The sequence below is a fragment of the Lissotriton helveticus genome, chromosome 6 (genome assembly GCF_964261635.1).
Source record: "Lissotriton helveticus chromosome 6, aLisHel1.1, whole genome shotgun sequence".
NCBI classification, from domain to species: Eukaryota; Metazoa; Chordata; class Amphibia; order Caudata; family Salamandridae; genus Lissotriton; species Lissotriton helveticus.
In genome coordinates this window covers 1,274,092,311-1,274,120,251 of record NC_136067.1, presented here as the reverse complement: position 1 = coordinate 1,274,120,251, position 27,941 = coordinate 1,274,092,311, and the positions used below count along the sequence as shown (strand labels likewise).

The following is a 27,941-nucleotide window of genomic DNA, read 5'->3' as shown; positions in this document are numbered from 1 at the left end:
ACTGTGAATCGGAGCGTTTTACAGGCCTGTAACAGATAAGAAATGCTATCAAAATGAAATCCTACAAAACAATATACTACTGGCCGGCAGCAATTCATACCCGGACAACGTCGGGACGGGCTGCTAGTACTTAATATTTTGGAAATTAAATAAAACAGTACAAAAAAGTCTCAGCATATGATTAATGACTGTAACACAGATAATGTTCACTTTCAACCACATTACTAAAACGCAAATTCGTTCACGTTAGTACCTGAAAAATCCAATCAGATATCGAATAAAACTAATGTAATATGGATTAACAGCACAACATGCTATATGGTTAAATTAAAGTCTTGCTTTTAATTAAAAACCGTTTAGGTGCTCAATGTAAATATCCAATTAATAATTTGGGATTTTAATATGTACAACACAAATCTCCACAGAGATTGAACTATAAATCTTTATATTTGATCAATAACTGCAACTTAAAGAATTTTGTGTAATAACCTGTTTGGAGCCACTGGCTTCTGGGAAAAACAAATATCGTCCCCATCATCCCAGGCTTGGTTGCCAGCTTTTCTACTTCCTCCTCCAGGACCAGGAGCTCCAGCTCCTCCTCCTCCTGGCCTTGAAAATCTCCCTCCTCCACCACCACCTCCTCGGCCACCTCCTCTTCCTCCTCCTCTACCACCTCTTCCTCCTCCTCTTTTTCCGCCACCTTTGTTTGGCTTTCCCTTCCTTCTTCCGGGTTCGTTCATGGTCAGTTGCTGCAACAAAAGAAATTATTATTGTACATCTAGATTTAGTATGCAGCAGGCAGTTGGTTTACTAAAGAGAACTATTTCTCAGTAAAGTTACCAGAGCAGTAAACCAAGACAGCTGATTGGTTTTAAATAAAAACTAGCACTAAATTACACTGTATTGCAAAACTCATCCTTCAAACATAAAGAAAGCACCAATCTGACCATGCCCTCTTTATAACTCACTCCTAACTAACCCTCTTTCACAGTAACCATTGACTGCTTTGACATCTCAAGCTCCGCTATCATTGACCTCTCCGCCTCTGGCCAGACCCTCACTCATGTGTTCCTCATCACCATTTCCAAAGGACCTTCCAATGTGACCCCAATATAACTCCATGCAGTAAGGGCAAACTATCACCCATCTCACTTTTCCCTTACTTAGCACGAAAACACACCCCAAGTCATTTGACTGCTTCATCACCACCCTACAGTAAGCAAGTTACTCCCCCTACGAACTTAGCAGTTTCACACCTTAATCACCAACATCCGCTACCACCAGAAACCGTATGGACCTGAAGACGAGTGCAGAGACTCAAGATATATGAATTGGATCAGGGAAATCTCCGAATGGGGACAGTGGAAGAAATCCTAATGAAACATGTCCAGATGACTTAGAAGTGTGGGCAGCCATGATAGCTGACTTGAGAGAGTCTTCTACTGAAGCTTCCCCTAAGGGAACCTGATAGGTGTGAACACGAAAGGCTATTGGGATGTAATACGTTATTGCCACGGTCTAAATAGTCTGTCAGGATGTACAATTTACTGTCGGGGAAGGTGTGCACACGAGCCGGATTGGGTGGGGGGCTGTTTATTACGTTTACTTGGTCTTATTGATGGTGCATTCATATTGCTTGTAAAATGACTTGGGAGCTTAACACCATTATCGCTTGTATCCTTTGAAATCACAATTAAGATCACTTAAAAAAAACAAGCATATGCACCTGAAAAACATAACACATGCCCACATCTGCACATGGCTCAAAAACGTCATCCTAATCCTAGACAACCTCTTAAAAAACAATTGGTGAGGCTCGACCCACTGGCTACACAGACCTTGCTGTATTCCTGTGCACCCAGCCTCCAAAAACAGTCAAGGTCCTTTCAATACCTCTTCTCCTAGCCCCACAGTCAGTACTCCACTATTGACAATGGCATTCTCTTCTCCTTCTCAACCAAGATTACACTCATATATGCACCACTCTTGGGACCAGCTTGTTATTCTACCCCACCCTCCCAAAACTTACACATCCAAGCTCTACAAAATCCTTTTCTCGTTCCCAACCCCCAATTCTCATCGTTCAATTTCGTAAACCTACCTTCAACGCCGGAGTAGCCTTGCACTATATAAATACCCCATAACATTAACATTAACATCCATTTTAGTTCTAAAATCATAATCTCCTTGCTATGTCCACCAACTCACTCACTCACCTTCCCCACCTCTTTAACCTTGTTCCTCTCCGATACATAACAAAATACAATGGCATGCATGAAAGCAAACCTATTTTGTATCTCACAGACAAAGTCTTTCATTGCTTTTGCAGCACATAATCGTGCTCTTCTAAGCTGGATTTCAAAGACCAAAACTACTACTGAAAATTCCCCTTCATACTCAAAACCATCTTACCCCACTCTTTCCTCTTTCCACCCATCTTATCTTATCTTAAGTGCAATTTGTAGAGCGCGCTAACACCAAAGGCTTCCTGGCGCTTTAAGACAGAGTGAGTGAGGTTGAAAGCGTGAGCAGTGGAGTTTTAACCAAGGGAAGGGAAGAGGTGAGTTTTAAGCAGTTTCCTGAAGTTCAGGAGGGAAGGGGTGGACTTGATGGAGAGAGGGAGGAGATTCCAAAGCCCGGGAGCCAGGTGGGAGAAGCGACGACCACCGAATTTCTTGGTTTTAGCTTTCGGGGTAACTAGCAGGTGACTGTGGGCTGATCGGAGGTTGCGAGTTGGACGATGAGGAGTAATTAAGGATTTGAGAAACGCGGGACCGGAGCAGTGGAGGGATTTAAATGTGAGGCAGGCCACCTTAAAGGCTGCCCTTTGGCCTATTGGGAGCCAGTGCAGTCTGTGAAGTATAGGTTTGGCCGATTGCCATCTGGGGGTTTTATGAATGAGGCGGGCCGCCTGGTTTTGGACAACCTGAAGGCGGTGTAGCAGGGATTGTGGGAGACCGTAGTAGAGGGAATTGGAAAAGTCCAGACGAGAAAGTACAAGTGAGATGACAACTTGGGTCAGCTGTCTAGTTTGATCTACTTACATATTCAGTCACCGACAACCTCAAACACGCATTCTAGCCACACACTTAGCCAACCAGCTACAATCAAACATCTAACCACTTTCAAATCCCAAAGTACTCATACCCCGTCCAATCTCCAACCCCATTCTCACTATTTGTAAAATCATAAGGAATGCATGAGTTGCTATTTGACTATCCAAACTGAAAAACCAAGAGCCTTTGATAAGCAATACATTGCAGATTTTGCAAAATATGAGAATTTTTCCTGTACCCCACCCTCCGCTGAGAACACTCAGCGTTACAACCCGATTGTCAGGTGACTGAAATATTTCTTTACTAATGCCCTTGAGTATCTGTATGCAGTATCAATATTTTGCATTACCTTATCTTACTCTCTGCTACAAGGAGGACACATTGTCCAGTGTCACATCAAACTATTTCTAGAACATGATAACGCACCAGGCTAGCTTGGAGGGAATCACGGATATTTCACAACAGCTTTGGCTTCTGAAAGACAAACAGGAGTGGGCACAGGCAGTTGCATGTCGAGCTCTTCAGGACATGCGGTTGACTCCAACTCCACCTCTGCAAGATTAAGGTTACGGTACGGTTACTTTTTTGAGTGACTGAGAAACTGCCATTTCCTCCTTTTGTCAATAATAAAAACATTAATTGTCATCATCGTAGCACAATGTAGACTGATTGAACCTAGTTTGTAAATTATAGAAAATAGAACACGTCACTAAAGTGTTTAAAATTATTCAATGTTACTTAATAAATAATCATTAACATCTCTTGCTTCACATACTATATGTCCATAAATTGAGAAAAATGGCAGGCACTAATCACTTTCCCTGCTCAAGGCTACTTACACAGGGGTGCGGACATTTAACCACGTTCAATATATCACCTGCACACCCTTGCCGATATTTCCCACAGTGCTGTTTCCCAGACCACAAAATTATAGCGGAAAAAGCGAGGGTACACCACTAGCATACAAAAGAAGAAAGAAACTGCAGGCACAGGGATTAACAAGGAAATATTAAAAATCTGTTAAATGAGTCACTGAATCACCATCCTGGGACTGGTACTCGCCTAGAGACGGGAGGCGATCTGCTGGAAGCGAACTACAGTACCCGCAATTTGTGAATGGATGGGTGGCTTGCGTGAGTGGGGCAAGGTGAAGGGGAAAACTCCGGACGGTGCGCACTGATGACCACAGCGACTGAGATTTGGAAATGTAGGTGGGTGGCTTGGACACGGACGGGAGTGGCCGCTCCACTGTGAGATACATCGCAGTGCGGCAGGCTTTTTCTTCGTATCCCAGCACGACCTTGTCGTTAAGCATGAGATACGGGGTGTCGTTTAATGAAGTTACCTGCACAAGTTGAAGATTACCAACTAATAAATAAAGTTGGTGAAAAAAAAAAAAGTAACTCCACCTGTTTTCTTTCTTTAACAGGTGCCTTGTGGTAAGCGGGAAACCGCATTTTCCAATCTTTTGCATCGTGGTGTTTCCCTCAGAGATTGTGACCGCCATCTTGTTTTTGCCGCAAGGATGTTTTCACTTCAGATATAAATACCATTGGGCTTTTTAAGCCATGAAAGCCTCCATTGTTTTAATTCCTGCTTGTATTTAATGCTCAAAGATAATATTTTACATTGGAGTTACTTATTTTATATCTTCTTGGTGGTCCTGAGGTAGCTTATATTATTTTTGGAGATTTTCTGGTGTTTCTTTCAATATTGCTTCACTTATTCTTCCCTGAGACTGTAATTTCTTGGCATAAAGTGTATGCTATCATTTCTGTTGCTCTGCTGTGCACCTCGTGAGGCTTCCTCAATATTATGGCTATGTGTCCCTTTTATGCTACCTTGTGTAAGGGGAGAACAAAGCCTACTTGTCGTTCTGTCCATAGTTCTTCTTCATCTGTGTTTGACTTCAACCCTTTTTGCGTTCTTCAAGAGAAAATGGTGAATTTAGAACAAGGTGCAGTATCAAATCTCCCTCTTTCAAGTATACCACTTCCTAGCTCCAAAATGGTATCCAAATTATTGGGCACATCAGCCCTCTCATCTAGGAAAAGGGTTAAAAAAGACCTGCCTTCACCAACTAGATCTCCTCCTTCAATCTCTATGGAAATAATCCTTGAGGAAATACGAGCTCTTAAACTTTACATGGAAGAGACCAATATTCACCTTGAACAACTGGATGATAAATTGTCACACATGGAGAGTAGAGTTGTTCAATTAGAAAACAAAATGGAGTCTTTCCATTCTGTCGCCAATCAAGTCACCTCTATGCAATCTTAGATCTTGCATCTTCAAAAACAGATTGAGAACCTTGAAAACCTTAACAGACACAACAATCTACATATTTACGGCTTAGTAGAGGGACTTGAAGGCCCTAATCCTCTCTCCTTCTTCCAATCATTTCTCAAAAAACTCCTGGATCTTCCTGAATCTCCGACATTGAACATTCAGAGAGCTCATCATTTAGGTCATGTTTCACAGTCTGTGTCTTCATCGAATAAACCAAGAGGAGTTATTTTGTATTTTTTAGAATACACAGACTTGTTGAAGGTCCTGCAAGCAGTCATGGTCAAGGGTAGATTCTCCTGGCATGGCTCTACCCTTTTCTATTCCCAAGATTATGCCAAGGCAACAGCGGACAGACAGAAGAAATTTTCAGACATCAATTCCAGATTCGGTCTTATCCATTCTTGCCTGTTTAAAGTCACGTATAAGAACAAGACCACGACGTATGAAGATCCCTGTCTTCTTGAACGATTTCAAGACAATTGTAGGCTAGAAGATATTGATGTTACTAGACTTACTGTTTAACTTACTTCACTAATTCTTGTTAGTATGTAATACAGTCCTGGTTATATGTTTTATATGTTTTTTTATTGTTTTTGTTAATATTTGTAGAACTTGTTTCTTCTTCTGTTTCCCAGGTACTGTCATAAGTTATATATTTGACTCCTCTTACGTTTTTGATGATATACCTCCCTCCTCCTGTGCCCGTTTCCGAGAGCTCCGGTTGTTGTACCGTTTCCCTTATGCGGCTCCACCACCCTCGAATTTTGTGTGTTCTTTCTGGTATGTTATTCTTTATATTTTACGTATGGGTTTTGTCTCGCTCTCTCCTTTTTGCTTCATCACATTTCTGTCTCCCTCTTCTACGTTCTTTTTTCAGAAGATCTTTATCAAGTTCTTGTTTATTTCTAGTGCTTTTTAGGTCTCGCCTGTCGATGCGCATGCGCATCGAGCTTGCGAGACTATTGGGGCTTAACCACTCTTTAACTAACTTGCAAGGAATCGTGGCGATTCCTTGCAGCGCCCGTGACTTTTAAGCTCAATGCGCATGCTCATTGAGCTTAAAAGCGCGTGCACATCAGTTCCCTCAGCCGCACTCCAGTCCCCTGCTGCTTTCACACCCTCTCCCCGCTCCGCCCCCTCCCCTGCCCGCCGTGTCGCATTTCTCCTCCCCCTCCCCTTATCTGCCTTTCCCTCCGTCTTGTTTTTTTTTTTACCCGCTCCGCCCCCTCCCCTGCCCGCCGTGTCGCATTTCTTTTCTCCTCTTTGCTCCTCCAGCAGTTCTCTGTCACCTTTCCTTCTCTCCTCCCTTGTCCACCTTTTCATTGTTTTTGCCCACCTCTCCTCCAGTTGAACTCTGTCACTAGCTCCTTTCAGCCCCTTTTCATTCCAGTGTTTTCGGGTCCCATCTCATGCTTGGGGTTAAGCTCCCTTTGCCTGCAAATGCACGGGAAAACGGACAGACACGCACCAGGAAACACCACACAGACGCAGTACAAGCATTGATTAATCACTCGCACACATCACGTTTTACTCCTTTGCTAGTGTTCTCGTTGTTTACATCAGAAAGAAACAGACCTTAAAACGATTGAATAATTGACAGAATCCTCAAATATTGTTAATTCCATTGAAGTCTAGTGAAAACGCTGCTCGAAGAGGATATGTTGCTAAAATTACCGTAACAAAATCAATCCACTCACTGTAATATTCTTAATGTAATTGTATGTGCTAGCACCAGAAGGTATGAAGTGAAATTACTTAACTTGTGAGTAAACATATTTGTTCACACCCTCTCCCCGCTCCGCCCCCTCCCCTGCCCGCCGTGACGCATTTCTCCTCCCCCCTCCCCTTATCTGCCTTTCCCTCCGTCTTGTTTTTTTTTTTTTACCCGCTCCGCCCCCTCCCCTGCCCGCCGTGTCGCATTTCTTTTCTCCTCTTTGCTCCTCCAGCAGTTCTCTGTCACCTTTCCTTCTCTCCTCCCTTGTCCACCTTTTCATTGTTTTTGCCCACCTCTCCTCCAGTTGAACTCTGTCACTAGCTCCTTTCAGCCCCTTCTCATTCCAGTGTTTTCGGGTCCCATCTCATGCTTGTTATAAAGGGGCTGCCAAAATGCGGACACTCCTCAACCCTCTGCTTCACATGAGACTCTGCGGCTCTCCTGGGACAATAAACCACTCCAGAACAAACATGGAGTTGTCATACGTGGCCATCTATCTCAATTAAAGGCCACATAGCTTCTCTAACCTCTAGGAAAATCTAGCCCTGCTATTTAATTTTGGTGCGGGATTACTGTGTAAAGAAGGTTTGCATAACGTCTCATCTGACTAACTAGTGCTTTAGTTTAGCATTGTATGTGTTTTCATAGGCTTGTGTGTATGTCCTTTAATGCATGTGCATGCTTGTCTTTTTCTGTTCAGTTCCCGTGTCAGTGTGTGCTTACCTGGATTTCCGTTTGTCTAATTTATGTGGCCTTTGTCAACGAGGCAATCCGCTACTCTGTCCAACGTTTATGAAGACGAGACACTCAACCACGCAATGCCACTCACACACACAACGCCACTCACACACGCAACGCCACTCACCCACGCAACGCCACTCACCCACGCAACGCCACTCACCCACGCAACGCCACTCACCCACGCAACGCCACTCACACACGCAACGCCACTCACACACGCAACGCCACTCACACACGCAACGCCACTCACACACGCAACGCCACTCACACAAACAACGCCACTCATCCACGCAACGCCACTCATCCACGCAACGCCACTCATCCACGCAACGCCACTCATCCATTTGCAAAACGAAAAATGTTAAACTCTTCTATTGCGAGACCTATTGCATTTTCAATGCTTGTTTGTGTATATCAGCTCTTCTTCTTCTATTTTTCTGTCTTTTAGTCTTTTTTTCTCTCTCTTCTTCTCTGATTTCAATGTTTGCCTCATATGCAATCTGCTCTGATAAATTGTTACACTTTCAGGATTATACTATAGTATCTTTTGTTGTTATTTTATTTTGCTTTCATAGAATGTTCATTATTACTGCCTGCATTTTAGTCTCTGAATGTATTATTGTTTTATAGATGGCTTTGAGATTTCTCTCATGGAATGTAAAACATTTAGGCTCTTGTTTTTTTCTCCTCCGGGATCAGGGAAACGTAATGGGTTAGCTATTGTATGTCATAAGCGCCTTACTATATAATCTCTTTCACAGGATGTTGACTAATAATTCTCTCCTCCTAGATTTGCAATTTACACATACCTTTGACCAATTTGCTAACACATTTTTCAAAGAAAATGAATCCCCTGACCTATCTCCTTAAATTATTTGGGATGCTCTTAAAGCTGCTTCTAGAGATTTTATTATTAACTTTGTTTCCCAGAAACGGAAATCTACTTCCAATAAATTTCAAGTACTTAATTCAAGCATTAAGCAATTAGAATATTATTTTTATAATTCTCACTCGGAACTTATCTTAAATGATTTAGTGTCTGCTAAATTTGGGTTTAATACACTTTATACAGAAAGTGCCAATTCTTATCTACTTAAATCTAGTGCGAAATATTATGGGGATCAAAATAAAGCAGGGAAACTTCTTGCCAATTATCTTAAAATCAAAAAAGAACGTACAAAAATCGATTCTATTTTAACCTCTACTAATCAACATATACACAAAAATAAATATATACTTTTAGAATTTACAAAATTGTATCAGGCCCTATATATCCCGGAGTCTCAGTCTAATTCCCAAGATCCTCTTCATTATTTATCATCCAGGCCATTGCCTTCACACCATGACATTGATTTTTACATATTGGAAAAGGATGTTCTAATCCAGAATATTTGTAAAGCTATTCGTTTAATTAAATGTGACAAAGCTCCCGAGCCTGATGGTTTCACCTTTGAATTCTATTCTTACTTTTCATCATTTCTGTTATCCAAACTACACCAACTCTTCCTTTATTTTATATCCTCTCAAACATCGGGTGGCTCCTTTCAAGAGGCATCGATATGTCTCCTTCCCAAAGATGATTAAGAACAATGTGGTTTTATCAAAGGTAGGCACCTTTCGGATAATACTCAACTATTTTTTAATGTGCTTAGTAAATCCAAATCGCTTGAATCTTCTTTGGCAGCTATCTCTTTGCATGCGGAAAAAGCGTTTGATAGAGTTAGTTGGTCTTTTATTTTCTCCACGCTTTCATTGGTTTGGTTTTGGTCCTAATTTTATTAATTATGTTTCTTTCAGGTACATGCATCATTGTTGCCGATTGCGATTCCTTAAATGCGAAAATTAAGGAATCGCAATTAAGGAGTCGCAAACGGCAATGCATCAAAAAAAAAAAAAAAAAAAAAAAAAATCGCAATTTTTTTAGCGATTCCTTATTTTTCCTTTATTGCGATTCACAATTTGCAAATCGCAATTAAGGAATCCCTTCCCATTGATTCCTATGGGCCAAAAGGCCCATAGGAATGAATGGTAAGACAATCTCAATTTGCGATTCGCAATTAGCTAATCGCAAATTGAGATTGCGATTTCAAGGGTGCACCCCGTTGCACCACTGAAATAAATCTATGCACATGTGTGTGCACAACATAACAGTTTGAAAAATGCACAAAATTGCATTTTTCAGATTTTTCGCAAATTACCATGAGGTCCAACCTCATGGTAATTTTTTCCTTCTAATTGCGAATTCGCAATTTTTTTAGGTGTCATGCATTGCATTTAAGGAATCGCAAATTGCGATTCCTTAAATGCAATTGCATTTCTAGAAATCGCAAAAAATAGCAATTTCTTGTATTTTTGATTGATGCATCCCAAATAGTGATTTAGGAATCGCAAACGGACGAATTTTGCGATTCGCACCGTTTGCGATTCCTAAATCACTTGATGCATGTGGCTGTTTGTTATATTCCTCCCCTAAATCATCTATTTTGGTTAATGGCCTAATGTCTCCTTTTTTCCGTCTTCATTGAGGCGTTAGGCAAGGCTGTCTGCTCTCCCCTTTATTATTTATACTTGCTTTGGAACCGTTTTTAATAAAGATTCGTTCTAATCCACTGATTACAGGTTTTGCTTATGGGGGACACTCAGCTAAAATTTTCTGTCTAAGCCGATGATATTTTGCTTTTTATTTCTAATCCACAAACTTCCTTACCAGCTTTTTTATTAGAAGTTTGCCTCTGTCTCAGGCTATGAATTAAAAGCAGACAAATGTGAAATCCTCCCTCTAAATAAGTTAAGCCGATTTTAGTTTGTCTTCCTTTCATTGGAATCCAGATAAGATTAATTATCTAGGTTTGTGCTTCTTTGATACAATCAAAGATACTATAACCTTGAATTTGAAAACGCTACACTAAGTCCTTCTGAGGCATATATTTTTTTGGAATCCTTTGTTTTTATCCTGGTGGGGTCGCCTCAACACTATAAAAATGATGCTAGTACCTATTATATTATTCCATATTTCAAATATGCCAGTTAATATCTCAAAGACCCAATATAAAAATATATATTATGTTTTATCTAATTTTTAATGGACTAATAAAAACATAGGATGTCGCTTTTTTAAATTTAAAGAACTAAAATATCTGGGGGGGGGGGTTAATTTTCCAGATTTCCATAAATATCACTTAGCCTTTTGTCTTAAACAAACATCGCTTTCATTACAAGAACATTATTCTATACTTTCTCCTCTATGGATAGATCTCGAAAAATTCTCTTGGCATCCTTTTTCCCTGATGGAGTGATTGTCTTTCACTTCTAGACCCTTATCTCTTCCGATTTTTAAGAACACAAGCAAAGTTTTATCTCCCATCTTTATTTCTTATAAAACCCCTAAGGATCAATTTTGGAACTCATCAATTTGGTATAATACCTCTATTAAAATAAATAAGTAATGTAGTACAGCCGCTTTTCTCCTTTTGAGATTCATATGAAGTGCTTATCTCGGCAACTCAATCCTCTTATAACAAAATCTCTCTTGATCAGACCTCTCCCTTACCTGCTCCTATTCATAACTTATTGGATATCTTCCCTTCTGCATCCCAACTATATAAGCATCTTACTCTTGTTGCGGAAGACAGAAATAAAACAGAGGTTGAGAATATTTGGGAAATCGATCTGCTGCTAACTATTTTTTCCATCCCAATTTGGAATAAAATTTGCGTTAAAATAAGGAAATCGTCTGGAGCGGCTAATGCAGCTCAAATTTTATTTTTTATTTATAACCGCCTTTTGATCACCCCAGTTACATTATATAAAATAGATTCTGCAGTACCCTGTAACTGTTGATCTTGTTCTCAACCCTCTGCAGATCTTAAACACATGCTTTTTAAATGCCCTCCTATTCATGAATTTTGGTTGAGAGTTTGCCAACAGATAAATACTATTTTTAACACGCAAGCCCCATTTAATTTTAATAAAATTTTTCTAGGTAGTATTTCTGACTATTGGACTTCCCAATCCAAGGATTTTTATATAATAGGTTTACTTCTGGCTGTTGCTTTTCAACAAATTACGAAATTCTGGAAGGATGCTTCTCAGGTATCCTTTCAGGCTTGGTGGTATGGAGTTTTGTTAAAATCACAGACTTGATAGAGCGTACGTTTATCCAGTTGCACTCGCTATTAAAGGAGATCTGTTGGGGCTACCCATAACTACCTTTTTTAATACTTCTGCCCGTATTTCACAGTTACATAATCCTAGAAATGAAGCAGTGCCTAAACCTCCGTGAATTGATCTCAATATTAATTAATTTATTTTATACAGTTTAGATCTTATTACAGATGTTTTCAGGTTGACATAGAATTGATACGTTTCTTCCTGATGGTGTTCTGCATTGCATATTTGAGAAGACATGCTTAATCAGTTTGTTGTTTCTTTGAATTCTAATTGCATAATTATTTCAACAAACTTCTATTTTCAAACTTAAAAGAAATCTGGGTGGGTATGTTAGATAGTTTGACAGAGATAGACTTAACAGCAGATTGTATCATACCTGCCTCTCATAACATGGGTCGGTGTCCTCCCCAGTGGAGGACTGAGGCACATCTGGGATGGCAGGGGCTGAGTGTGCCTGGAGGGGCTCTGTGTGTTGGGGGCTGCATGTTGTGGGTCACTGTGACTGCTGTTTGCCCCCCTCTCTCACTTTCTCCCTCCCCATGGTCCTTCACTAGTCCTACTATATACATGGACCCCCAATTTTGATAGACGTAAATGAAGGATACTATATCATGTAAACAGTATGGTTGGGATGTCTCCGTCCGCCGCTTGGTTTTACTCCGATTTTATTCTTTAACTGTATTGTTGGGCTATGACTCTACTATGTACCTGGATAACTTTAATAATGTGTCATTGGATCTAATATAGAATAGATGTTGCCCCCATTTTAGGTGAACCATGTCCTTGTAATAAAAACAAGTTTAAAAAAATCTGTTAAACAAGGACATGGTACAGAAGGTTGCACCATGAACAAAAACAAAAAGAAAAGAAAAAATATATCTGTGTGAGGTAGAGAACTGGAGATATGGGAGCAGCACCACTGAGATAGGCCGAAGTGCCAATCCCATGCCCATTTCTGGGAAGTCATTAGAAGTAATGGGGTAACCCAGTAACCCTCAGAACCTGGGTATCGAAACTAAACAACAACAATGGTTCTGTTGGGGATCACAAATAAATTGAACAACCTGTAATTAATACAAATCAAAACAATTTATCCAGTGGAGGATATATAAGGAGAGACACACTGACCACAATGGTTCTTAAGGTAAATCTTGTTAGTATAAACTTGTAGTGAGTTAATTCACAATTTTGTGAATAACTGTCCTAAACAAACAAACACATGGTCTATGTATACATTGAGTGAATAGGTCGTGACTGGTGACGGGGTGCTGTACAGTTGAAAGAAGTGACAAATAATCATACATATAGACAAAACATTAAATCATGAATGTCCACTTTAGAATACAATTGTCACAACTGGATAAATTATTCACATGTTTCGTTGAGACTCTGTGTGGACGGATACATGAAAAGAACATCGATGTTTCGACCCTATGTAAATGCGCAGATTTGTGTGCATCTGTGTCGGGTCTTGATTAGGACTAAAAGAGGAAGGTAGGACAGCCTGACTCTACGTATATACTTCCTTAGAGCGGTCCATTCAAGGGGGGGGAGGAGAATGTCAGACAACAGACTCCATGGTCATGCTTGGAGAAATGATTTTGGTTTCTTTGTAATTGATCTTCTACACTAACCGGTGAAATGATCGGAGGGAGGGGTGTCGCCGTAGCGAACACTTAGTGAAGGAGCGAGGACGTCTGAATCCGTCTGCGCGTCGCGTTGAATGGCAACCACTGTTTGCCCCCCTCCCTCACTTTCTCCCTCCCCATGGTCCTTCACTAGTCCTAGTATACATGCCCCCCCCCATTTTGATAGACGTAAATGAAGGATACTATATCATGTAAACAGTATGGTTGTGATGTATCCGTCCGCCGCTTGGTTTTACTCTGGTTTTATTTTTTAACTGTATTGTTGGGCTATGACTGTACTATGTACCTGGATAACTTTAATAATGTGTCATTGGATCTAATGTAGTATAGACGTTGCCCCGATTGTAGGTGAACCATGTCCTTGTAATAAAAAAAGTTTTTAAAAAATCTGTTAAACAAGGAATTGGTACAGAAGGTTGCATCATGAATAAAAACAAAAAGAAAAGAAAAAAAAGAGGTAGAGAACTGGAGATATGGGAGCAGCACTACTGAGATAGGCCGAAGTGCCAATCCCATGCCCATTTCTGGGAAGTGCCTGGTCTATAAGGCCAGACAGCATACCTTCACTTCCCATAAAAGAGTCTACGTGTTCTCAAAGTGCAGCAGAAAAATGCCAAGAGGATGGCCGTTCGAACCCCCAAAAATTAAATAAAATTAAAAAATGGAGGTTAACAGAATTCGAAGGGCAAAGCTGCAAGTAGGTGTCTTTGTGACAGTGAACACACCCACTAGAGGTTCAGAGGTGTAGAGAGTGCATGATGGCCTCTCACTGTGAACTATAGTGCAACCCTTCTATAATTACTTTTAACGAGTCATTATGTAACATGCAGTGACACATTTTCAGACTACCACAATGTAGCAGTTCAGAGACAAAATCAAAAAATTGCCTGGCTTTTCCACTTCTTTTAGAGTTGACCAAATAAACCTTTTTCCCATGTCCATGAGTAGACAAAGCAAATGCATTCATGCCAGGAAGGACGTAAAGAGTTCAAAGGTCAGTTCCTAATGGTTCCTAGATTAAACAGAACAGATCCCAATACTTTTTAAGGACTCGGTCCCTTAAATGAGAGCATCTTGAAACCCTGAATTTTAGGTCTCGCCTGTGGCAGCAAATGCACTCTTGTTCACGAGAGATAGTGCTTATTAGAAGGAGCTATTGTTTACCATTTGTTGGCTGTATTGCCACTCTTATTTGCTGCCTCCTGATTGGGCAGAGCGGTCTGCTTCACTTCCTCTTTCATGGGCCAATTACTGATTGCTTAATTTATTTTGAGTACTGTCCTTCGTTGCTGGCGCTGTGATTGAGGTACTATTTTCTTTCTTTCTTTCTCTGTCATCCAACCACCCGCTTTGTCCATGTTGCTTCATCCCTCTCCCACCCATTCGTTGTCCATGCAGCTTCTTCCATCCCACCCTACTACTGTCCTTGTTGTCTTTTCTCTCCCATCCACACCTTTCTGTGGTCTGTGTTGGCCTCGCCCCCAATCCACCATAATAAAAAAGAGAGCTATGACGAGGCCGCATAATGGCACTTTTTTTTAGCCTCTCATGTCAGATCACTTTTTAAATTTTTTTATATAACTAAATCATGCTGCACAGCAGCTACACTGCTCTACAATATGGCTAAAGAATGTTGGCACCACAAACAGCTCTCACATAGGCAAGACCTATTGGCTATGCCAATGCTTGTTGTAAACTCTCTTCTCAAAACTCCATGCTTGGCCCTGCCCCTCTCTTTTACTACCACTTAGTCTACTACTGCAGACAACAGCGTTGCACATTTCCTAACTACAACAAGCATTGAAAATGCAATAGGTCTCGCAATAGAAAAGTTTAAGATTTTGGTGTGGTAAATGTAAATATTTTTTAATTTTTGTTTATGTTTTACAAATTATAAAAGTATTAATTTTGTTATTTGAAATGCCAATAGCTATACATTTAGCAAATGTTACATCTATGGCATTAGTAAAGGTACATGTTTAGTTTTCCCCTGTCTTACATGTATTGATCTGACAAATCACAATCTTTTAAAAATGTTATAAATAATACGTTTGCAATGCAATAGGGCTCGCATTAGTAAAGTTAGGGGTATTAGTATTGTAAATGACAAATTTTTTATTTATGTTTTTGTTTTGAAAATAACGAAATTAATAACTTTGTCATTTACAATGCCAATAGTGTTAACTTTTGCAAACGTGACACCTATAGCATTTGTAATGCAATATGTGTTGTATTTACATGACTTAGATGTATTAATATTAAAAATAACAATGGGTTGTATTTTTTCCAATATTTAATACTTAAATAAAAGTTATTGTCATTTCTAATTGCAATAGCTTAAACTTTTGCAAATAACTTTTTGGAAGATTATGTTTAGTGTATTTTATTGTGATGAAAATACAAGAACAGAAGTGAAATATTAACATTTTTTTGTGACATTTGTAATAAAGTTTGAAACATTGAGAGAACATATTTGAATCAGTTGTTGTTGAATGGTTGCACAGATTGATGCTGTGGTGGCTCTGAATGATGTTGTGGCGGCGACGAGTGATGCTGTGGCGTTCAGTGATGCTGTGGTAGCGCATAGTGGGTGAGGGATGGAGTGTGGGCGAGGGATGCAGTGTGGGGCGGGGGAGGGAAGGAGTGTGGGGCAGGGGAGGGATGGAGTGTGGGGCGGGGGAGGGATGGAGTGTGGGGCGGGGGAGGGATGGAGTGTGGGGCGGAGGAGGGATGGGGTGTGGGGCGGGGGAGGGATGGAGTGTGGGGCGGGGGAGGGATGGAGTGTGGGGCGGGGAGGGATGGATGGAGTCGGGGGATGGATGGATGGAGTGGGGGGATGGATGGATGGAGTGGGGGTATGGATGGATGGAGTGGGGGGATGGATGGATGGATGGATGGAGTGGGGGGATGGATGGATGGATGGAGTGAGATGGATGGATGGAGTGGGGGGGATGGATGGATGGAGTGGGATGGATGGATGGATGGAGTGGGGTGGATGGATGGATGGGGTGGGATGGATGGATGGATGGATGGAGTGGGGGGATGGATGGATGGAGTGAGATGGATGGATGGAGTGGGGGGATGGATGGATGGAGTGGGGGGATGGATGGATGGATGGATTGGGGGGATGGATGGATGGATGGAGTGGGGTGGATAGATGGATGGATAGAGTGGGATGGATGGATGGGTGGAGTGGGATGGATGGATGGAGTGGGATGGATGGATGGATGGATGGATGGAGTGGGATGGATGATGGATGGTTGGAGTGGGGGGATGGATGGATGGATGGAGTGGGGGGGTGGATGGATGGATGGAGTGGGGGGGGTGGATGGATGGATGGAGTGGGGGATGGATGGATGGAGTGGGATGGATAGATGGAGTGGGGGGATGGATGGATGGAGTGGGGGGATGGATGGATGGATGGATGGATAGAGTGGGGGGATGGATGGATAGAGTGGAGTGGGGGGATGGATGGATGGAGTGGGGGGATGGATGGATGGATGGATGGATAGAGTGGGGGGATGGATGGATAGAGTGGGGGGATGGATGGATGGAGTGGGGGGATGGATGGATGATGGATGGAGTGGGGGGTGGATGGATGGAGTGGGATGGATGGGTGGAGTGGGATGGATGGAGTGGGGGGGTGGATGAAATGGGGGGGATGGATGGATGGAGTGGGGGGGATGGATGGATGGATGGATGGAGTGGGGGAGCCGAAGGCAAGAAAAAAACGAGTGCAATCAGGGGAGCAGAAGGCAAGAAAATGAGTGCCTTCAGAGGAGCAGAAGGCACGAAAAACGAGTACAATCAGAGGAGAAGAAGGCACAAAAAATAGAAGAAATGGAGAAGCATGGGGAGTGGGCAGGAAAGAGATGGGGGTGAGAGGATAAAGAGTTGGATAGAAGGACCAGGAGAAAAGGATGGAAGGTGGTGAAAGGAGGGTGGATGAGATAAGGGCGAGGATGTAGGTGGAAGAGACAGACTCAAAAGAGATGGGAGTGGAAAGAGACTATAGAGGAAAAGGAGGCTGGAGAGGAGAGGAGCAAGAAAGAGATCAGGGGGGAGGGGGCAGGGAGGCCAGAGGAGCTGTGAAGCATCCAGACTGTCCTGAAGAAAATAAGGTGCGAGGTCGAGGTGAGGCCAGAAAGAGATGAGAAGGGCGGATGGAGAGGGGAGAGAGGAGGTGAACATATGGCGGTGGGAACGGAAACATGCTAGAAATGACGAGCAGGGAGAGAATAAAACAGATGTGGGGAAGAGAAGGGGTTTACGCAGGAAGAGGGGAAGTAGGACGCTGCAAGGCGAGGAAAGAACATCGTAAGATGAGAAAGAGGGGTGGGGAGAACAGAAGGAGATGAGGACGGATAAGCATAGGGAGAGAAAATAAAGAAAATGAGGCAAGAGTGGAGAAGATAACGAGATACAGAAGAGACGATGGCGGAGGGGACGAAAACAATGAGATAAGGATGAGAGGATGGGAAGGAGGCTGGAGAAGTGAAGGGCATGGAGGGCGGGAGAAGGGTGAGGGAGCGAGCATAGGAAGGAGGAGGGAAAAAGATTCTGAGGGAATAGTGGAGGGGAGAAGAGAAAGGAGAAGCAGAGGGAAGAGAGACAAGAATGAAATGTGGATGCGTAAGAAGGGTAGGAAAGAAAGAGTGACGGGTGAGGACTCTAGGGTGGAATATTGTAAGAAATGGGAGGCAAAGAGAAGTGATGTGAAGAAAATGGATGAGAGAACATTATAAAAGAGAGTGCTGCTCTAGAGGGTACACGAGGAGAGTGAGGACAGGGCATGCAAAGAATGCACCTGAAGATGCTTACAGATGGTGAGAGGGAGCAAAGGGAGGGCTGGGGAAATAATGATGTGGAAGAAGTGAGGCGTAGCCAGAGATTGGGGGCGGGGGGGGGGGGTAGAGGAGTAGGTGCAATGGAATGGTGAGGGGAAGTGGCATAGCGGAAGGAGTGAAGGAGCACGAGAGACTGCGCAGAGAGGTCAAGAGAGTGACGTGTGTGGTGGTGTGCATCAGGAGGCACTGGGACAAAGGCAGTCAGAGAACAAGTGAAAAGAGACAGGCCACGTGGAGTAAGAGACAGCAAAGTGGAGAGGGTGGTCACAGGATTAGAAGCAGCCCAGGTAGAAATGTGGGGAAAGAAGTGAGCCGCGGAAGGACTGCATGGTGCACGCGGGAAGGAGGGGAGGAACAAGGGAGGGGAAGGACACCTTCGGGTAATGTTTGCGCTATATAAAAGCGCATTAAATAAATAAGTAAATGAAGTCCGCTTTAGGAATTGTAAAATTCCTGGAGTCCAGTTTGTTTTGCTCTCTGCCGTCAAGTATTTTCAGTAGAGCAAGGAGTACGATTACAAACATGAACATTACGAACCTCCTGGAAAGTAAAGATACTTGCTTTGGCTGCAATAAATGTGCTGGTTTGTAGAGAGGATTCCTGTAAACAACAAGCTCTTGGCATTGCTGTGATTAGGGGGGGGCGGAGAAATGCGGCTCGGGAGCAAATGGGGGGAGGGGGCAGGGAGGCCAGAGGAGCTGTGAAGCATCCAGACTGTCCTGAAGAAAATAAGGTGCGAGGTGAGGCCAGAAAGAGATGAGAAGGGCGGATGGAGAGGGGGGAGAGGAGGTGAACATATGGCGGTGGGGACGGAAACATGCTAGAAATGACGAGCAGGGAGAGAATACAAGCCTTTCACCGTAACACGGCTGGCAGGGGAGGGGGCGGAGAGGGGAGAGGTGCGACACGGCAGTAGGAGGAGGAGGGGGGAGGAGAGTAGGGGAGGCACGGCCTAGCGGCAGGCAGGCAGGGGAGGAGAGGAGGAGGGGGGGAGGAGTAGGTGCAATGGAATGGTGAGGGGAAGTGGCATAGCGGAAGGAGTGAAGGAGCACGAGAGACTGCGCAGAGAGGTCAAGAGAGTGACGTGTGTGGTGGTGTGCATCAGGAGGCACTGGGACAAAGGCAGTCAGAGAACAAGTGAAAAGAGACAGGCCACGTGGAGTAAGAGACAGCAAAGTGGAGAGGGTGGTCACAGGATTAGAAGCAGCCCAGGTAGAAATGTGGGGAAAGAAGTGAGCCGCGGAAGGACTGCATGGTGCACGCGGGAAGGAGGGGAGGAACAAGGGAGGGGAAGGACACCTTCGGGTAATGTTTGCGCTATATAAAAGCGCATTAAATAAATAAGTAAATGAAGTCCGCTTTAGGAATTGTAAAATTCCTGGAGTCCAGTTTGTTTTGCTCTCTGCCGTCAAGTATTTTCAGTAGAGCAAGGAGTACGATTACAAACATGAACATTACGAACCTCCTGGAAAGTAAAGATACTTGCTTTGGCTGCAATAAATGTGCTGGTTTGTAGAGAGGATTCCTGTAAACAACAAGCTCTTGGCATTGCTGTGATTAGGGGGGGGCGGAGAAATGCGGCTCGGGAGCAAATGGGGGGAGGGGGCAGGGAGGCCAGAGGAGCTGTGAAGCATCCAGACTGTCCTGAAGAAAATAAGGTGCGAGGTGAGGCCAGAAAGAGATGAGAAGGGCGGATGGAGAGGGGGGAGAGGAGGTGAACATATGGCGGTGGGGACGGAAACATGCTAGAAATGACGAGCAGGGAGAGAATACAAGCCTTTCACCGTAACACGGCTGGCAGGGGAGGGGGCGGAGAGGGGAGAGGTGCGACACGGCAGTAGGAGGAGGAGGGGGGAGGAGAGTAGGGGAGGCACGGCCTAGCGGCAGGCAGGCAGGGGAGGAGAGGAGGAGGGGGGAGGAGAGTAGGGGAGGCACGGCCTAGCGGCCGTGCAATCAAGTAGTGAGGGGGCGGAGCTGGGGGAGGCTGTGAGAGAGAGTAGGCAAGGCAGGCGGCTGGGGGCATGTGCACGCGCTTTTAAGCTCAATGCACATGCGCATTGAGCTTAAAAGTCACGGGCACTGCAAGGAATCGCCACGATTCCTTGCAAGTTAGATAAAGTCTGGATGAGCCCCTATAGTCTCGCTTGCTCGATGCGCATGCGCATCGACAGGCGAGACCTAAAAAGGCATCTAGCCTGCCATCATTTTCATAAATAAACACAAAGTACAAATCCCACGCCCTCTAAAACGCATAGACCGGTTCTTCGGTCCTTTAAAACTCAAAACATCCTTCCCCTTGCTAAACAGCAGACAGAATTAATCAAATCTATCTCAAAAGCACTGATAAGCACATCAGGTTTTATGTGTTTGAATGCATGCAAAGGCTTGCACAGATTATTTCTAAAGTGTCTTATGCAACCTTTATAAGCCTCCTGTATCATCTGCTCCCTGTTTTTCATTCCCCATTCTGTAATTCTAGAACGGGGTTTGTCTTTCATCCCTTGCCTAAAACAGGAGAGAATGTTTTACCTTGCTCCATCTTGCCTAGGAGTGTGGGTGGTGTTTGTTACCCTCTGCCTCACATAAGGGAGGGTTTATTTTTTCTCTTCCCCATATTTTTATTTATTTATTTTGGGGAATGTAAAACGCTAACTACACTCCAGCTGGAGTCTCATGGCGCTGAAAAAAACCATTCCTAGAGACATGAAGCCAGGTACGCCACTGGCTTTTTCTTAGCAAAAAATGATTTTCTAAATTTGAGCAGGGATAGTTCTCTACAAATTCCAATTGGCAGAGTATTCCAAAGCATTGTACCTTGGGACATGAAGCCTCTAGAACGCCATTTTGCACATTTAACCCAGCAAACAAGGATAAACCAAATTGCCTTGTACTGAGATTATGGATGGGAAAACACTTTTTAAATGTTTTTCTTCTAAACTGTGGAGACCTTCATGGAAACTTTTGCGGAGCGAGGTAGAAGTCAGTGCCACTGCTGCCACTCGTGCTAAAAGGAACGCTTTTAAACTATCAGGGGCATCTGGTATAAGTGGTTTTTAACACATTTTTACTGTTCTTAAACTTACTTCCTGTTGTAGTATGCACATTGCACATTTCATTTGTCCTAAGCTCCGGTCCACCGCGGCGAGTGCCGATTTTGTGGAGGGCGGGACAGTTCAATTACTTCCTCACAGCTGAAACAGCTGACACCATCGCGCGCTGAGAGAGGGCGGAGCTAGTCGGACGCTCCCCTACATCAGCCGATGGGTCAGAGGACGCGCAGCGGGTGTGCCGAAGGCAAGCCCGTCAGCGCCATCCGCGCCCGGCCCGCGTACAGAGCCAGCCATGCTGCTCATTTTCATTCAGACTCGAGATTAGTGTGGTCCAGGGAACAAATCTTTGAGCCGAGATCAAATAGTTGCCAAAAGCCAATATGTCTGGATCCCGACACTATTGAACAGATACAATTTGGCCTGGGCCCACACTATACCATGTGTCTCTTCGAGTTCGACAAAGAGTGGTAAGGAAAAAAGTGTAAGGTCATGGATACGGCCTCCCCCTCTAGAACACAGTCTGCCAACTATAAATCTACTATGGACGCTTGTTTAATTAATTGATGGTCCCTCCCCAAACAAGCGGATGATGTCTGGCTAACACTAGAATCCGGTGATTGGGATCTCATATTTCTTACAGAAACCAGGTTGAGAGAGAGCTCCAACCCTGACATCAAGATGGCCTTCCCTGTAGGCTACAAAATAACTACGGTCAATCGAGCTGGCAATAGATTGGGGGGTGTGTTGGCTGTGATTACAAGAAATAACTTGGGGATTTCACACAAGAGAATTGAACTAACAGGTCTGATAGAAGCAAATTCCTTTAGCATTAAAATCGCCCCCACCTTTTCTATAGCAAAAGTACTAGTCTACAAACCCCCAGGATCTAAACCTGCTGAGATACAGGAGCTTTGCGATGTTACATACGTAATTTTATAGTCCTGGGCGACTTTAATGTCCATATGGACAATGAGCAGTGCACTCTGGCCTCTCAGTTGGCCGACACTCTTAAAGGACAAAATCTTATTCAAAAGGTCACCACGCCTACACACGTAGCATGCCACATGTTAGATCTTATTTTCACCAACATTCCAACCCTTCCAACTAAGGACTCTAGCCCACTTACTTGGTCAGACCATAGTCTTATACCATTTAACCTGTCCATGACCAAGAGCAAAAACATTGTGAAACCGGTCTATGAAAATAGAAGGAATTGGAGGAAAGTTACACCCGATGCAATAGGTCCTGTTCTACTAAATACTCCTTTAGAGTTGACCGGTGAACCTAACAGTGATGCCACTATCTTCAATCACTGGGTCACATCATCCCTTGACACTATAGCCCCAATAAAGACTATGATATTGGCTAGAAACAATCCCACGGCCCCCTGGTTTACACCAGAACTCCGTACTGAGAAAAATCAATGCAAGAAGCTCGAGCGGGTCTGGCGAAACCCTACAATATAGAGTCTAAAAATGCTTACAGAATAGCATTAAAACACTTTCACAGTCAAAAGCGTAAGTTCATTAGGGACAATACCGTAAACCAAATTAAATCTTCAAATAACTCCGCAAAATAAATTTTTACGTTTGTTCAAGATTTCATTAAACCTAATTCAAAGCATAGCAACATAGTTCCCTCAGCCACCCTCTGCGAAGGCCTTTCAGTATTTTTTCAAGAAAAAATACAAACCATTTACTCTTCATTCTCCACAAGGGAACTAACAACGACACCTCTGCCTTCCTCTCGTCTTCCTCATACCTGGTCTGAATTTAGACCCTTCAGCCTGGAGGCTTCTCTCATTCAGTTGGAAAAAACTAATTCCGGGTCTCCACTAGACCCTTGTCCAGCTAGGTTCTTTAAACTTCTGGCTCCACTATTAAACCCCCACTTAAATTTACTTTAGAACTCTTTTTTGAATACAGGTATTTATCCTTCAGTCTGGAAAACGGAACTTGTTCAACCCATCTTCAAGAAAGAGGATGCAGATCCGGCTGAATTGAAAAACTTTAGGCCCATCTCCCTGCTGCCGGCACCGGCTAAAATCCTGGAGACGGAAGTACAGAAATAGTTATCCAAACACCTAGAATCTAACAAACTTCTCCACAACTCCCAGTCTGGCTTTAGATCAGGATACAGCACCGAGACAGGTTTGCTGGAAATAGCTGAGACTGTCAGGGAGACCTTGGATAATGGCCACTGTGCAATGATCGTGCGGTTAGATCTGTCTGCAGTGTTCGATACAGTGTCATACATGACATGATCCTTCTAGATAGACTCAGCCAACTGGGAGTGACAGGGACCACTCTATCATGGTTTGGCTCCTTTCTTGAAGACCGGTCCCAGAAAATATTGCTACATCCTCACATCTCATCCCCACGTCCCATAGTTTGCGGAGTTCCCCAAGGCTCGGCCTTAAGCCCAACTCTTTTTAATGCTCACCTCGCCCCTCTAATTGAACAGCATGGGTGTAATCTCCTATGCTGATGATACACCGCTTGTGTTTTCCTTTCGGGATATTTCCGAGGCAGCATTCTCAAACTTTAGACATTGTCTGATCGATATCTCAGCCTGGATGACCGACAACTGTCTGAGGCTGAATACTGACAAAACAGAGGTTCTATTCTTTAATCAGCCATCTCCTCCTCACTCGGACTTAAGGTGGCCATCCAAGCTCAATCCCCCCCCCTCAACCTGTGTCCTCGGCTAGGAACCTGGGGTTCAAGTTTGACTCTGCCCTCTCATGCAAGAGTCAGATAGCCGTCTTTCCTCTTCATGTTTTTGGAAAATGAAGTCCCTGCGGAGATTCCTCCATCTCTTACCCATGGACTGTAGAAAAACAGTGGTTCATGCACTGATCACATCTCAGTTGGACTATGCCAATAGTTTGTACTTGGGTCTGCCAGACTACCTGATCAGGAAGCTGCAAACTCTACAAAATGCAGGCGCCAGGCTCATTGGTATATCTAGATACGACACCACATAACCCCCCATCTACGAAGCCTGCATTGGCTGCCAGTAATAAGGAGGGTAGAATTCAAGGCGCTAACTCTCGCATATAAGGCAATCAGAGAAACAGGCCCCCACTACCTGAGGAAAAGACAACATTATACGAGGAACATGAGATCCAATCTTCAAGAACTCCTTGTTACTCCGCGCTTTGCAAAAGCCAGATTAGGTGGCCGGTCATTTACGGTAAGAACTGCCCATCTGTGGAACTCCTTACCAGAGTAGATCATGAAGGCCAACACTGAATCGGTTTTCCGCAATCTCCTAAAACCTGTTTTTTTGGCCTTCCCTAGCACAGGTAACTCTTGGTATTCTGCTTCCACCTCCTGATTTCCGCAATTAGCACCGGGACATCTCCGCTGGAGGTAGCTGCGCGCTCTACAAGCCTAAAAAAATATATAATTTACACCGATTTAAAAAGGTTAGGGCTTTCGACTGAGGTACTGGAGTTGGCTTAAGTCCTGTTAACTAGAGTAGAATTCTTACAAATGAAACACGCTTCTTTGTAGTGCATTTTGTATGTTTTGTATACATCCTTTTTTAGGTTGAGCCAGGGCAGCGCATGTGCTGCTCTGCGAGGCATGCTGTATTCAGGTAGGGACTTGAAGCTCTGCTCTCTCTCCATCCAGATTTTTCATTGGCTTGTGTCTTTGTCCACTGTAAACTGTGGCTGTTCATTGGTCAATAGGCTTAGTAGTCCCTCCTTAGTACCACCTTGTCTCATTTTATAACCTCCCATGGCGACACCTCCGTCACTAGTGTTGTTACTCAGTAGGCTATAATTACAGCCTCCGAGCACTATTTTTAAAATAGCAATAGGTCTCGCATTTGGAAGAGCTTAAGCTTTTGACATTGTAAATGACAATGCCTTATTTATCGGTTTTAAAAACAACACAGACAATGCCAAAAGCTCAAACTCTCGTAAATGTGAGACCTATTGCATTGCAAATGCTTGTTGTTTTCTTAAAAATCAATTCAGATTTTTGCCACCCATTGGGTGAGAAAAAAACACAATGTTAATGAGCTTACTCAGGATGCGACAGATCACATCATAAATGACATCGTTGGTGACATTATATATCAACATAACACATAATGAATAATATTATTATGGATACAGTATTATTTTTTTGTTTGGATTTGTGCTGCAATTTAATGATGCTGTGTTGCGAAGGTCTACTATTTATTTATTGTACAAGTATTAGGAGAGCAGGAAGATTGTAATTGTATTAAGGTCCGGGTTACGGTTTGCAGGGCAGGTGCACAAGTTACTGTTTGTACCGCTAACAATAATTGATATTTCTGTTTTCTTGGGTTTTGTTTAAGAACCATAATTTTCTTTTAAATATATTTTTACAGGGAATTTCCGAGTTTTTTTTTTAAAGTATATTAACGTTAGAAGAGCTGAAAAAACACAACTTTTCATAAACAAAGATTTTTTTAAGTGAATATTTGGAGTTTTGATGATTTATTTCAGACCCCTTGGTTGTGCCCAGCAACCCCTGCTACACAAAGCACCAACTTTATATACAAACCAAATAAACAGGTTTTCATTGGAATGGAATTCTAAACATAACTACACAGTGGTTATCGCACCTATGTAACATACACGTAGAGAGAGAGAGAAATGATTCATTTTGGTTCTTCCGAAGCATATTTGTTTCTCTGTCCCACTGTATTCTCTGTATTGCAACAGCCCATTTCTTATTGCCACTTTTGACTAATCCTGGTTTCAAAAAGCCTGAAGTAGAATACAATAAGCGTAGTTGACTAACCTCATACAGTCAGTCAGTCAAAAGTACTTTATTCGACAGCCAAGAGTCATAAAAGCATACAATATTATTAAAAAGTGCACATTCCATTCAAACACATAATAAAAATGGTCCCACATATAAATCACAATATTCATATCTAAAAACATTCATAAGAAAACCAATATCATATAAAGTGCACTGTGCTCGGGTAATAGACCAGGTTCTAAATTATTATCACATATAAAAATGCATCATAATAATCAAAAAGGGGAAAACATAATTGAGCCAGCAAACTACATAAAATTGCTATTACGGGAGTAATCTGTTCCTGTGTCTAATGGCCCGATTAAAAAACTTGTGACCCCGAAGTAAACCATAGGTGATGCCAGCATTTGTAGGTAAAGCAGAGCTGGCCTTACTTGGACAAACTGACATTCTCTAAGTAGAGGGAGGATGTGCTGCCTACGCAGAGACTCATAGTAGGTACAGAAAAACATTAGGTGCACGGTATCCTGTTCTGAGAAGTTATCACAAGGGCAGGGTTTTGACAATTCAGATTTAGAGTATCCTCTCGGGAATGCCACCAGTCAGGGAACCATATTTAAGCGAAATCTTGCTCAAACCAAATGGTGGTATGGTTTATTAACATAAGATAAATATGGTTGTAGCTGCGGGCCTAGGCTCAATGTGACATATCTTCTCACCGAGGACTTACCTAACTCGGCCTCCTCCCTAAGGCATTTCTGCCTATCCACAAACTGCAGTTTAAAATCTATGATCGCGGTCTTGCCCAGAGGCTTCGGGGTCAAAAACTATTCTGGGCAACCTAGACATTTTGTTTCTTCCTTTATATATTTGAGCCAAGGGATGTTCTGGGCTCTCTCTAGCGCCATGCAATCCGAAATTATAAGTCGATTTAGATTCGGGGGGTTGAACCCAGATTCTAAGCCATCGTAGCAGAGGGGCAAATGCGATCTGGTCTGCAATATACCCCAGCCCAAGTTCTTCATGCAGGCAGTAAACAGGAGTAGCTACAGGGACCCCAAGGAGGTTGCGCATAAAATTATTCTCTGCCACTTGTATATCCTTTACATCTTTGTAACCCCAGATATGGCATCCGTACGTAGCCATGGAAATAAATTTTGCGTTATAAACTTTCAAGAGTGCGGGCAGGGGTTTTGACCCTAGTCTTTTTGCAAAGTCCCTAGTGGTCCCCGTTGCTCTTGCCAAAATGTTCTTTTTAAGTGTTTGTTGCGCCCCCCCCCATGTACCTTGGTCATCGAAGAGTACCCCTAAATATGGGTTCGTAGATACTTTAGTTAATTCGTCCCCATTCCTTGACCGCCTTTCGTGCGCCAATCGACATTGCATGTGATTTCTTAAAATTCCTTATCAAATCTAGTGAATTCATAAAATCTATAAAACAATTTAAAAGTTGTTGCAAGCCCCTTGCAGTTCTAGAAATAAAACTGCATCGTCGGCACACAGCAATGTGGGGGTCGGTTTGGCACCGGCCCTAGGTGTGTCCTTGCAGCATGATGTTAAAGTGTCCCCCAGTTTATTGATATATAGGGGGAATAGCAGGGGGGCCAAAATGCACTTCTGCCGGACCCCCCTTCCTACTGGCCAAGAATCTGTCCAGCTGCCATCTTCATTAAACCG

General features: G+C 43.1%; 1 protein-coding gene across 2 annotated transcripts in view; it reads right to left on the bottom strand.

The window, feature by feature from the left end:
• DHX57 (DExH-box helicase 57) overlaps positions 1–27,941 on the bottom strand; it is a 539,830-nt gene that overhangs the window by 451,192 nt on the left and 60,697 nt on the right. The window contains exons 2-3 of one of the 2 annotated variants that reach the window (XM_078649008.1): positions 3,406–3,608; positions 490–749 (exon numbers count right to left, since the gene is read on the bottom strand). In XM_078649008.1, coding sequence (XP_078505134.1) covers positions 490–740 — 251 coding nt within the window. In that variant the 5' untranslated portion in view covers positions 741–749; positions 3,406–3,608. The remainder of the gene's footprint in view (positions 1–489; positions 750–3,405; positions 3,609–27,941) is intronic. The other variant, XM_078649007.1, reaches the window with a different exon arrangement.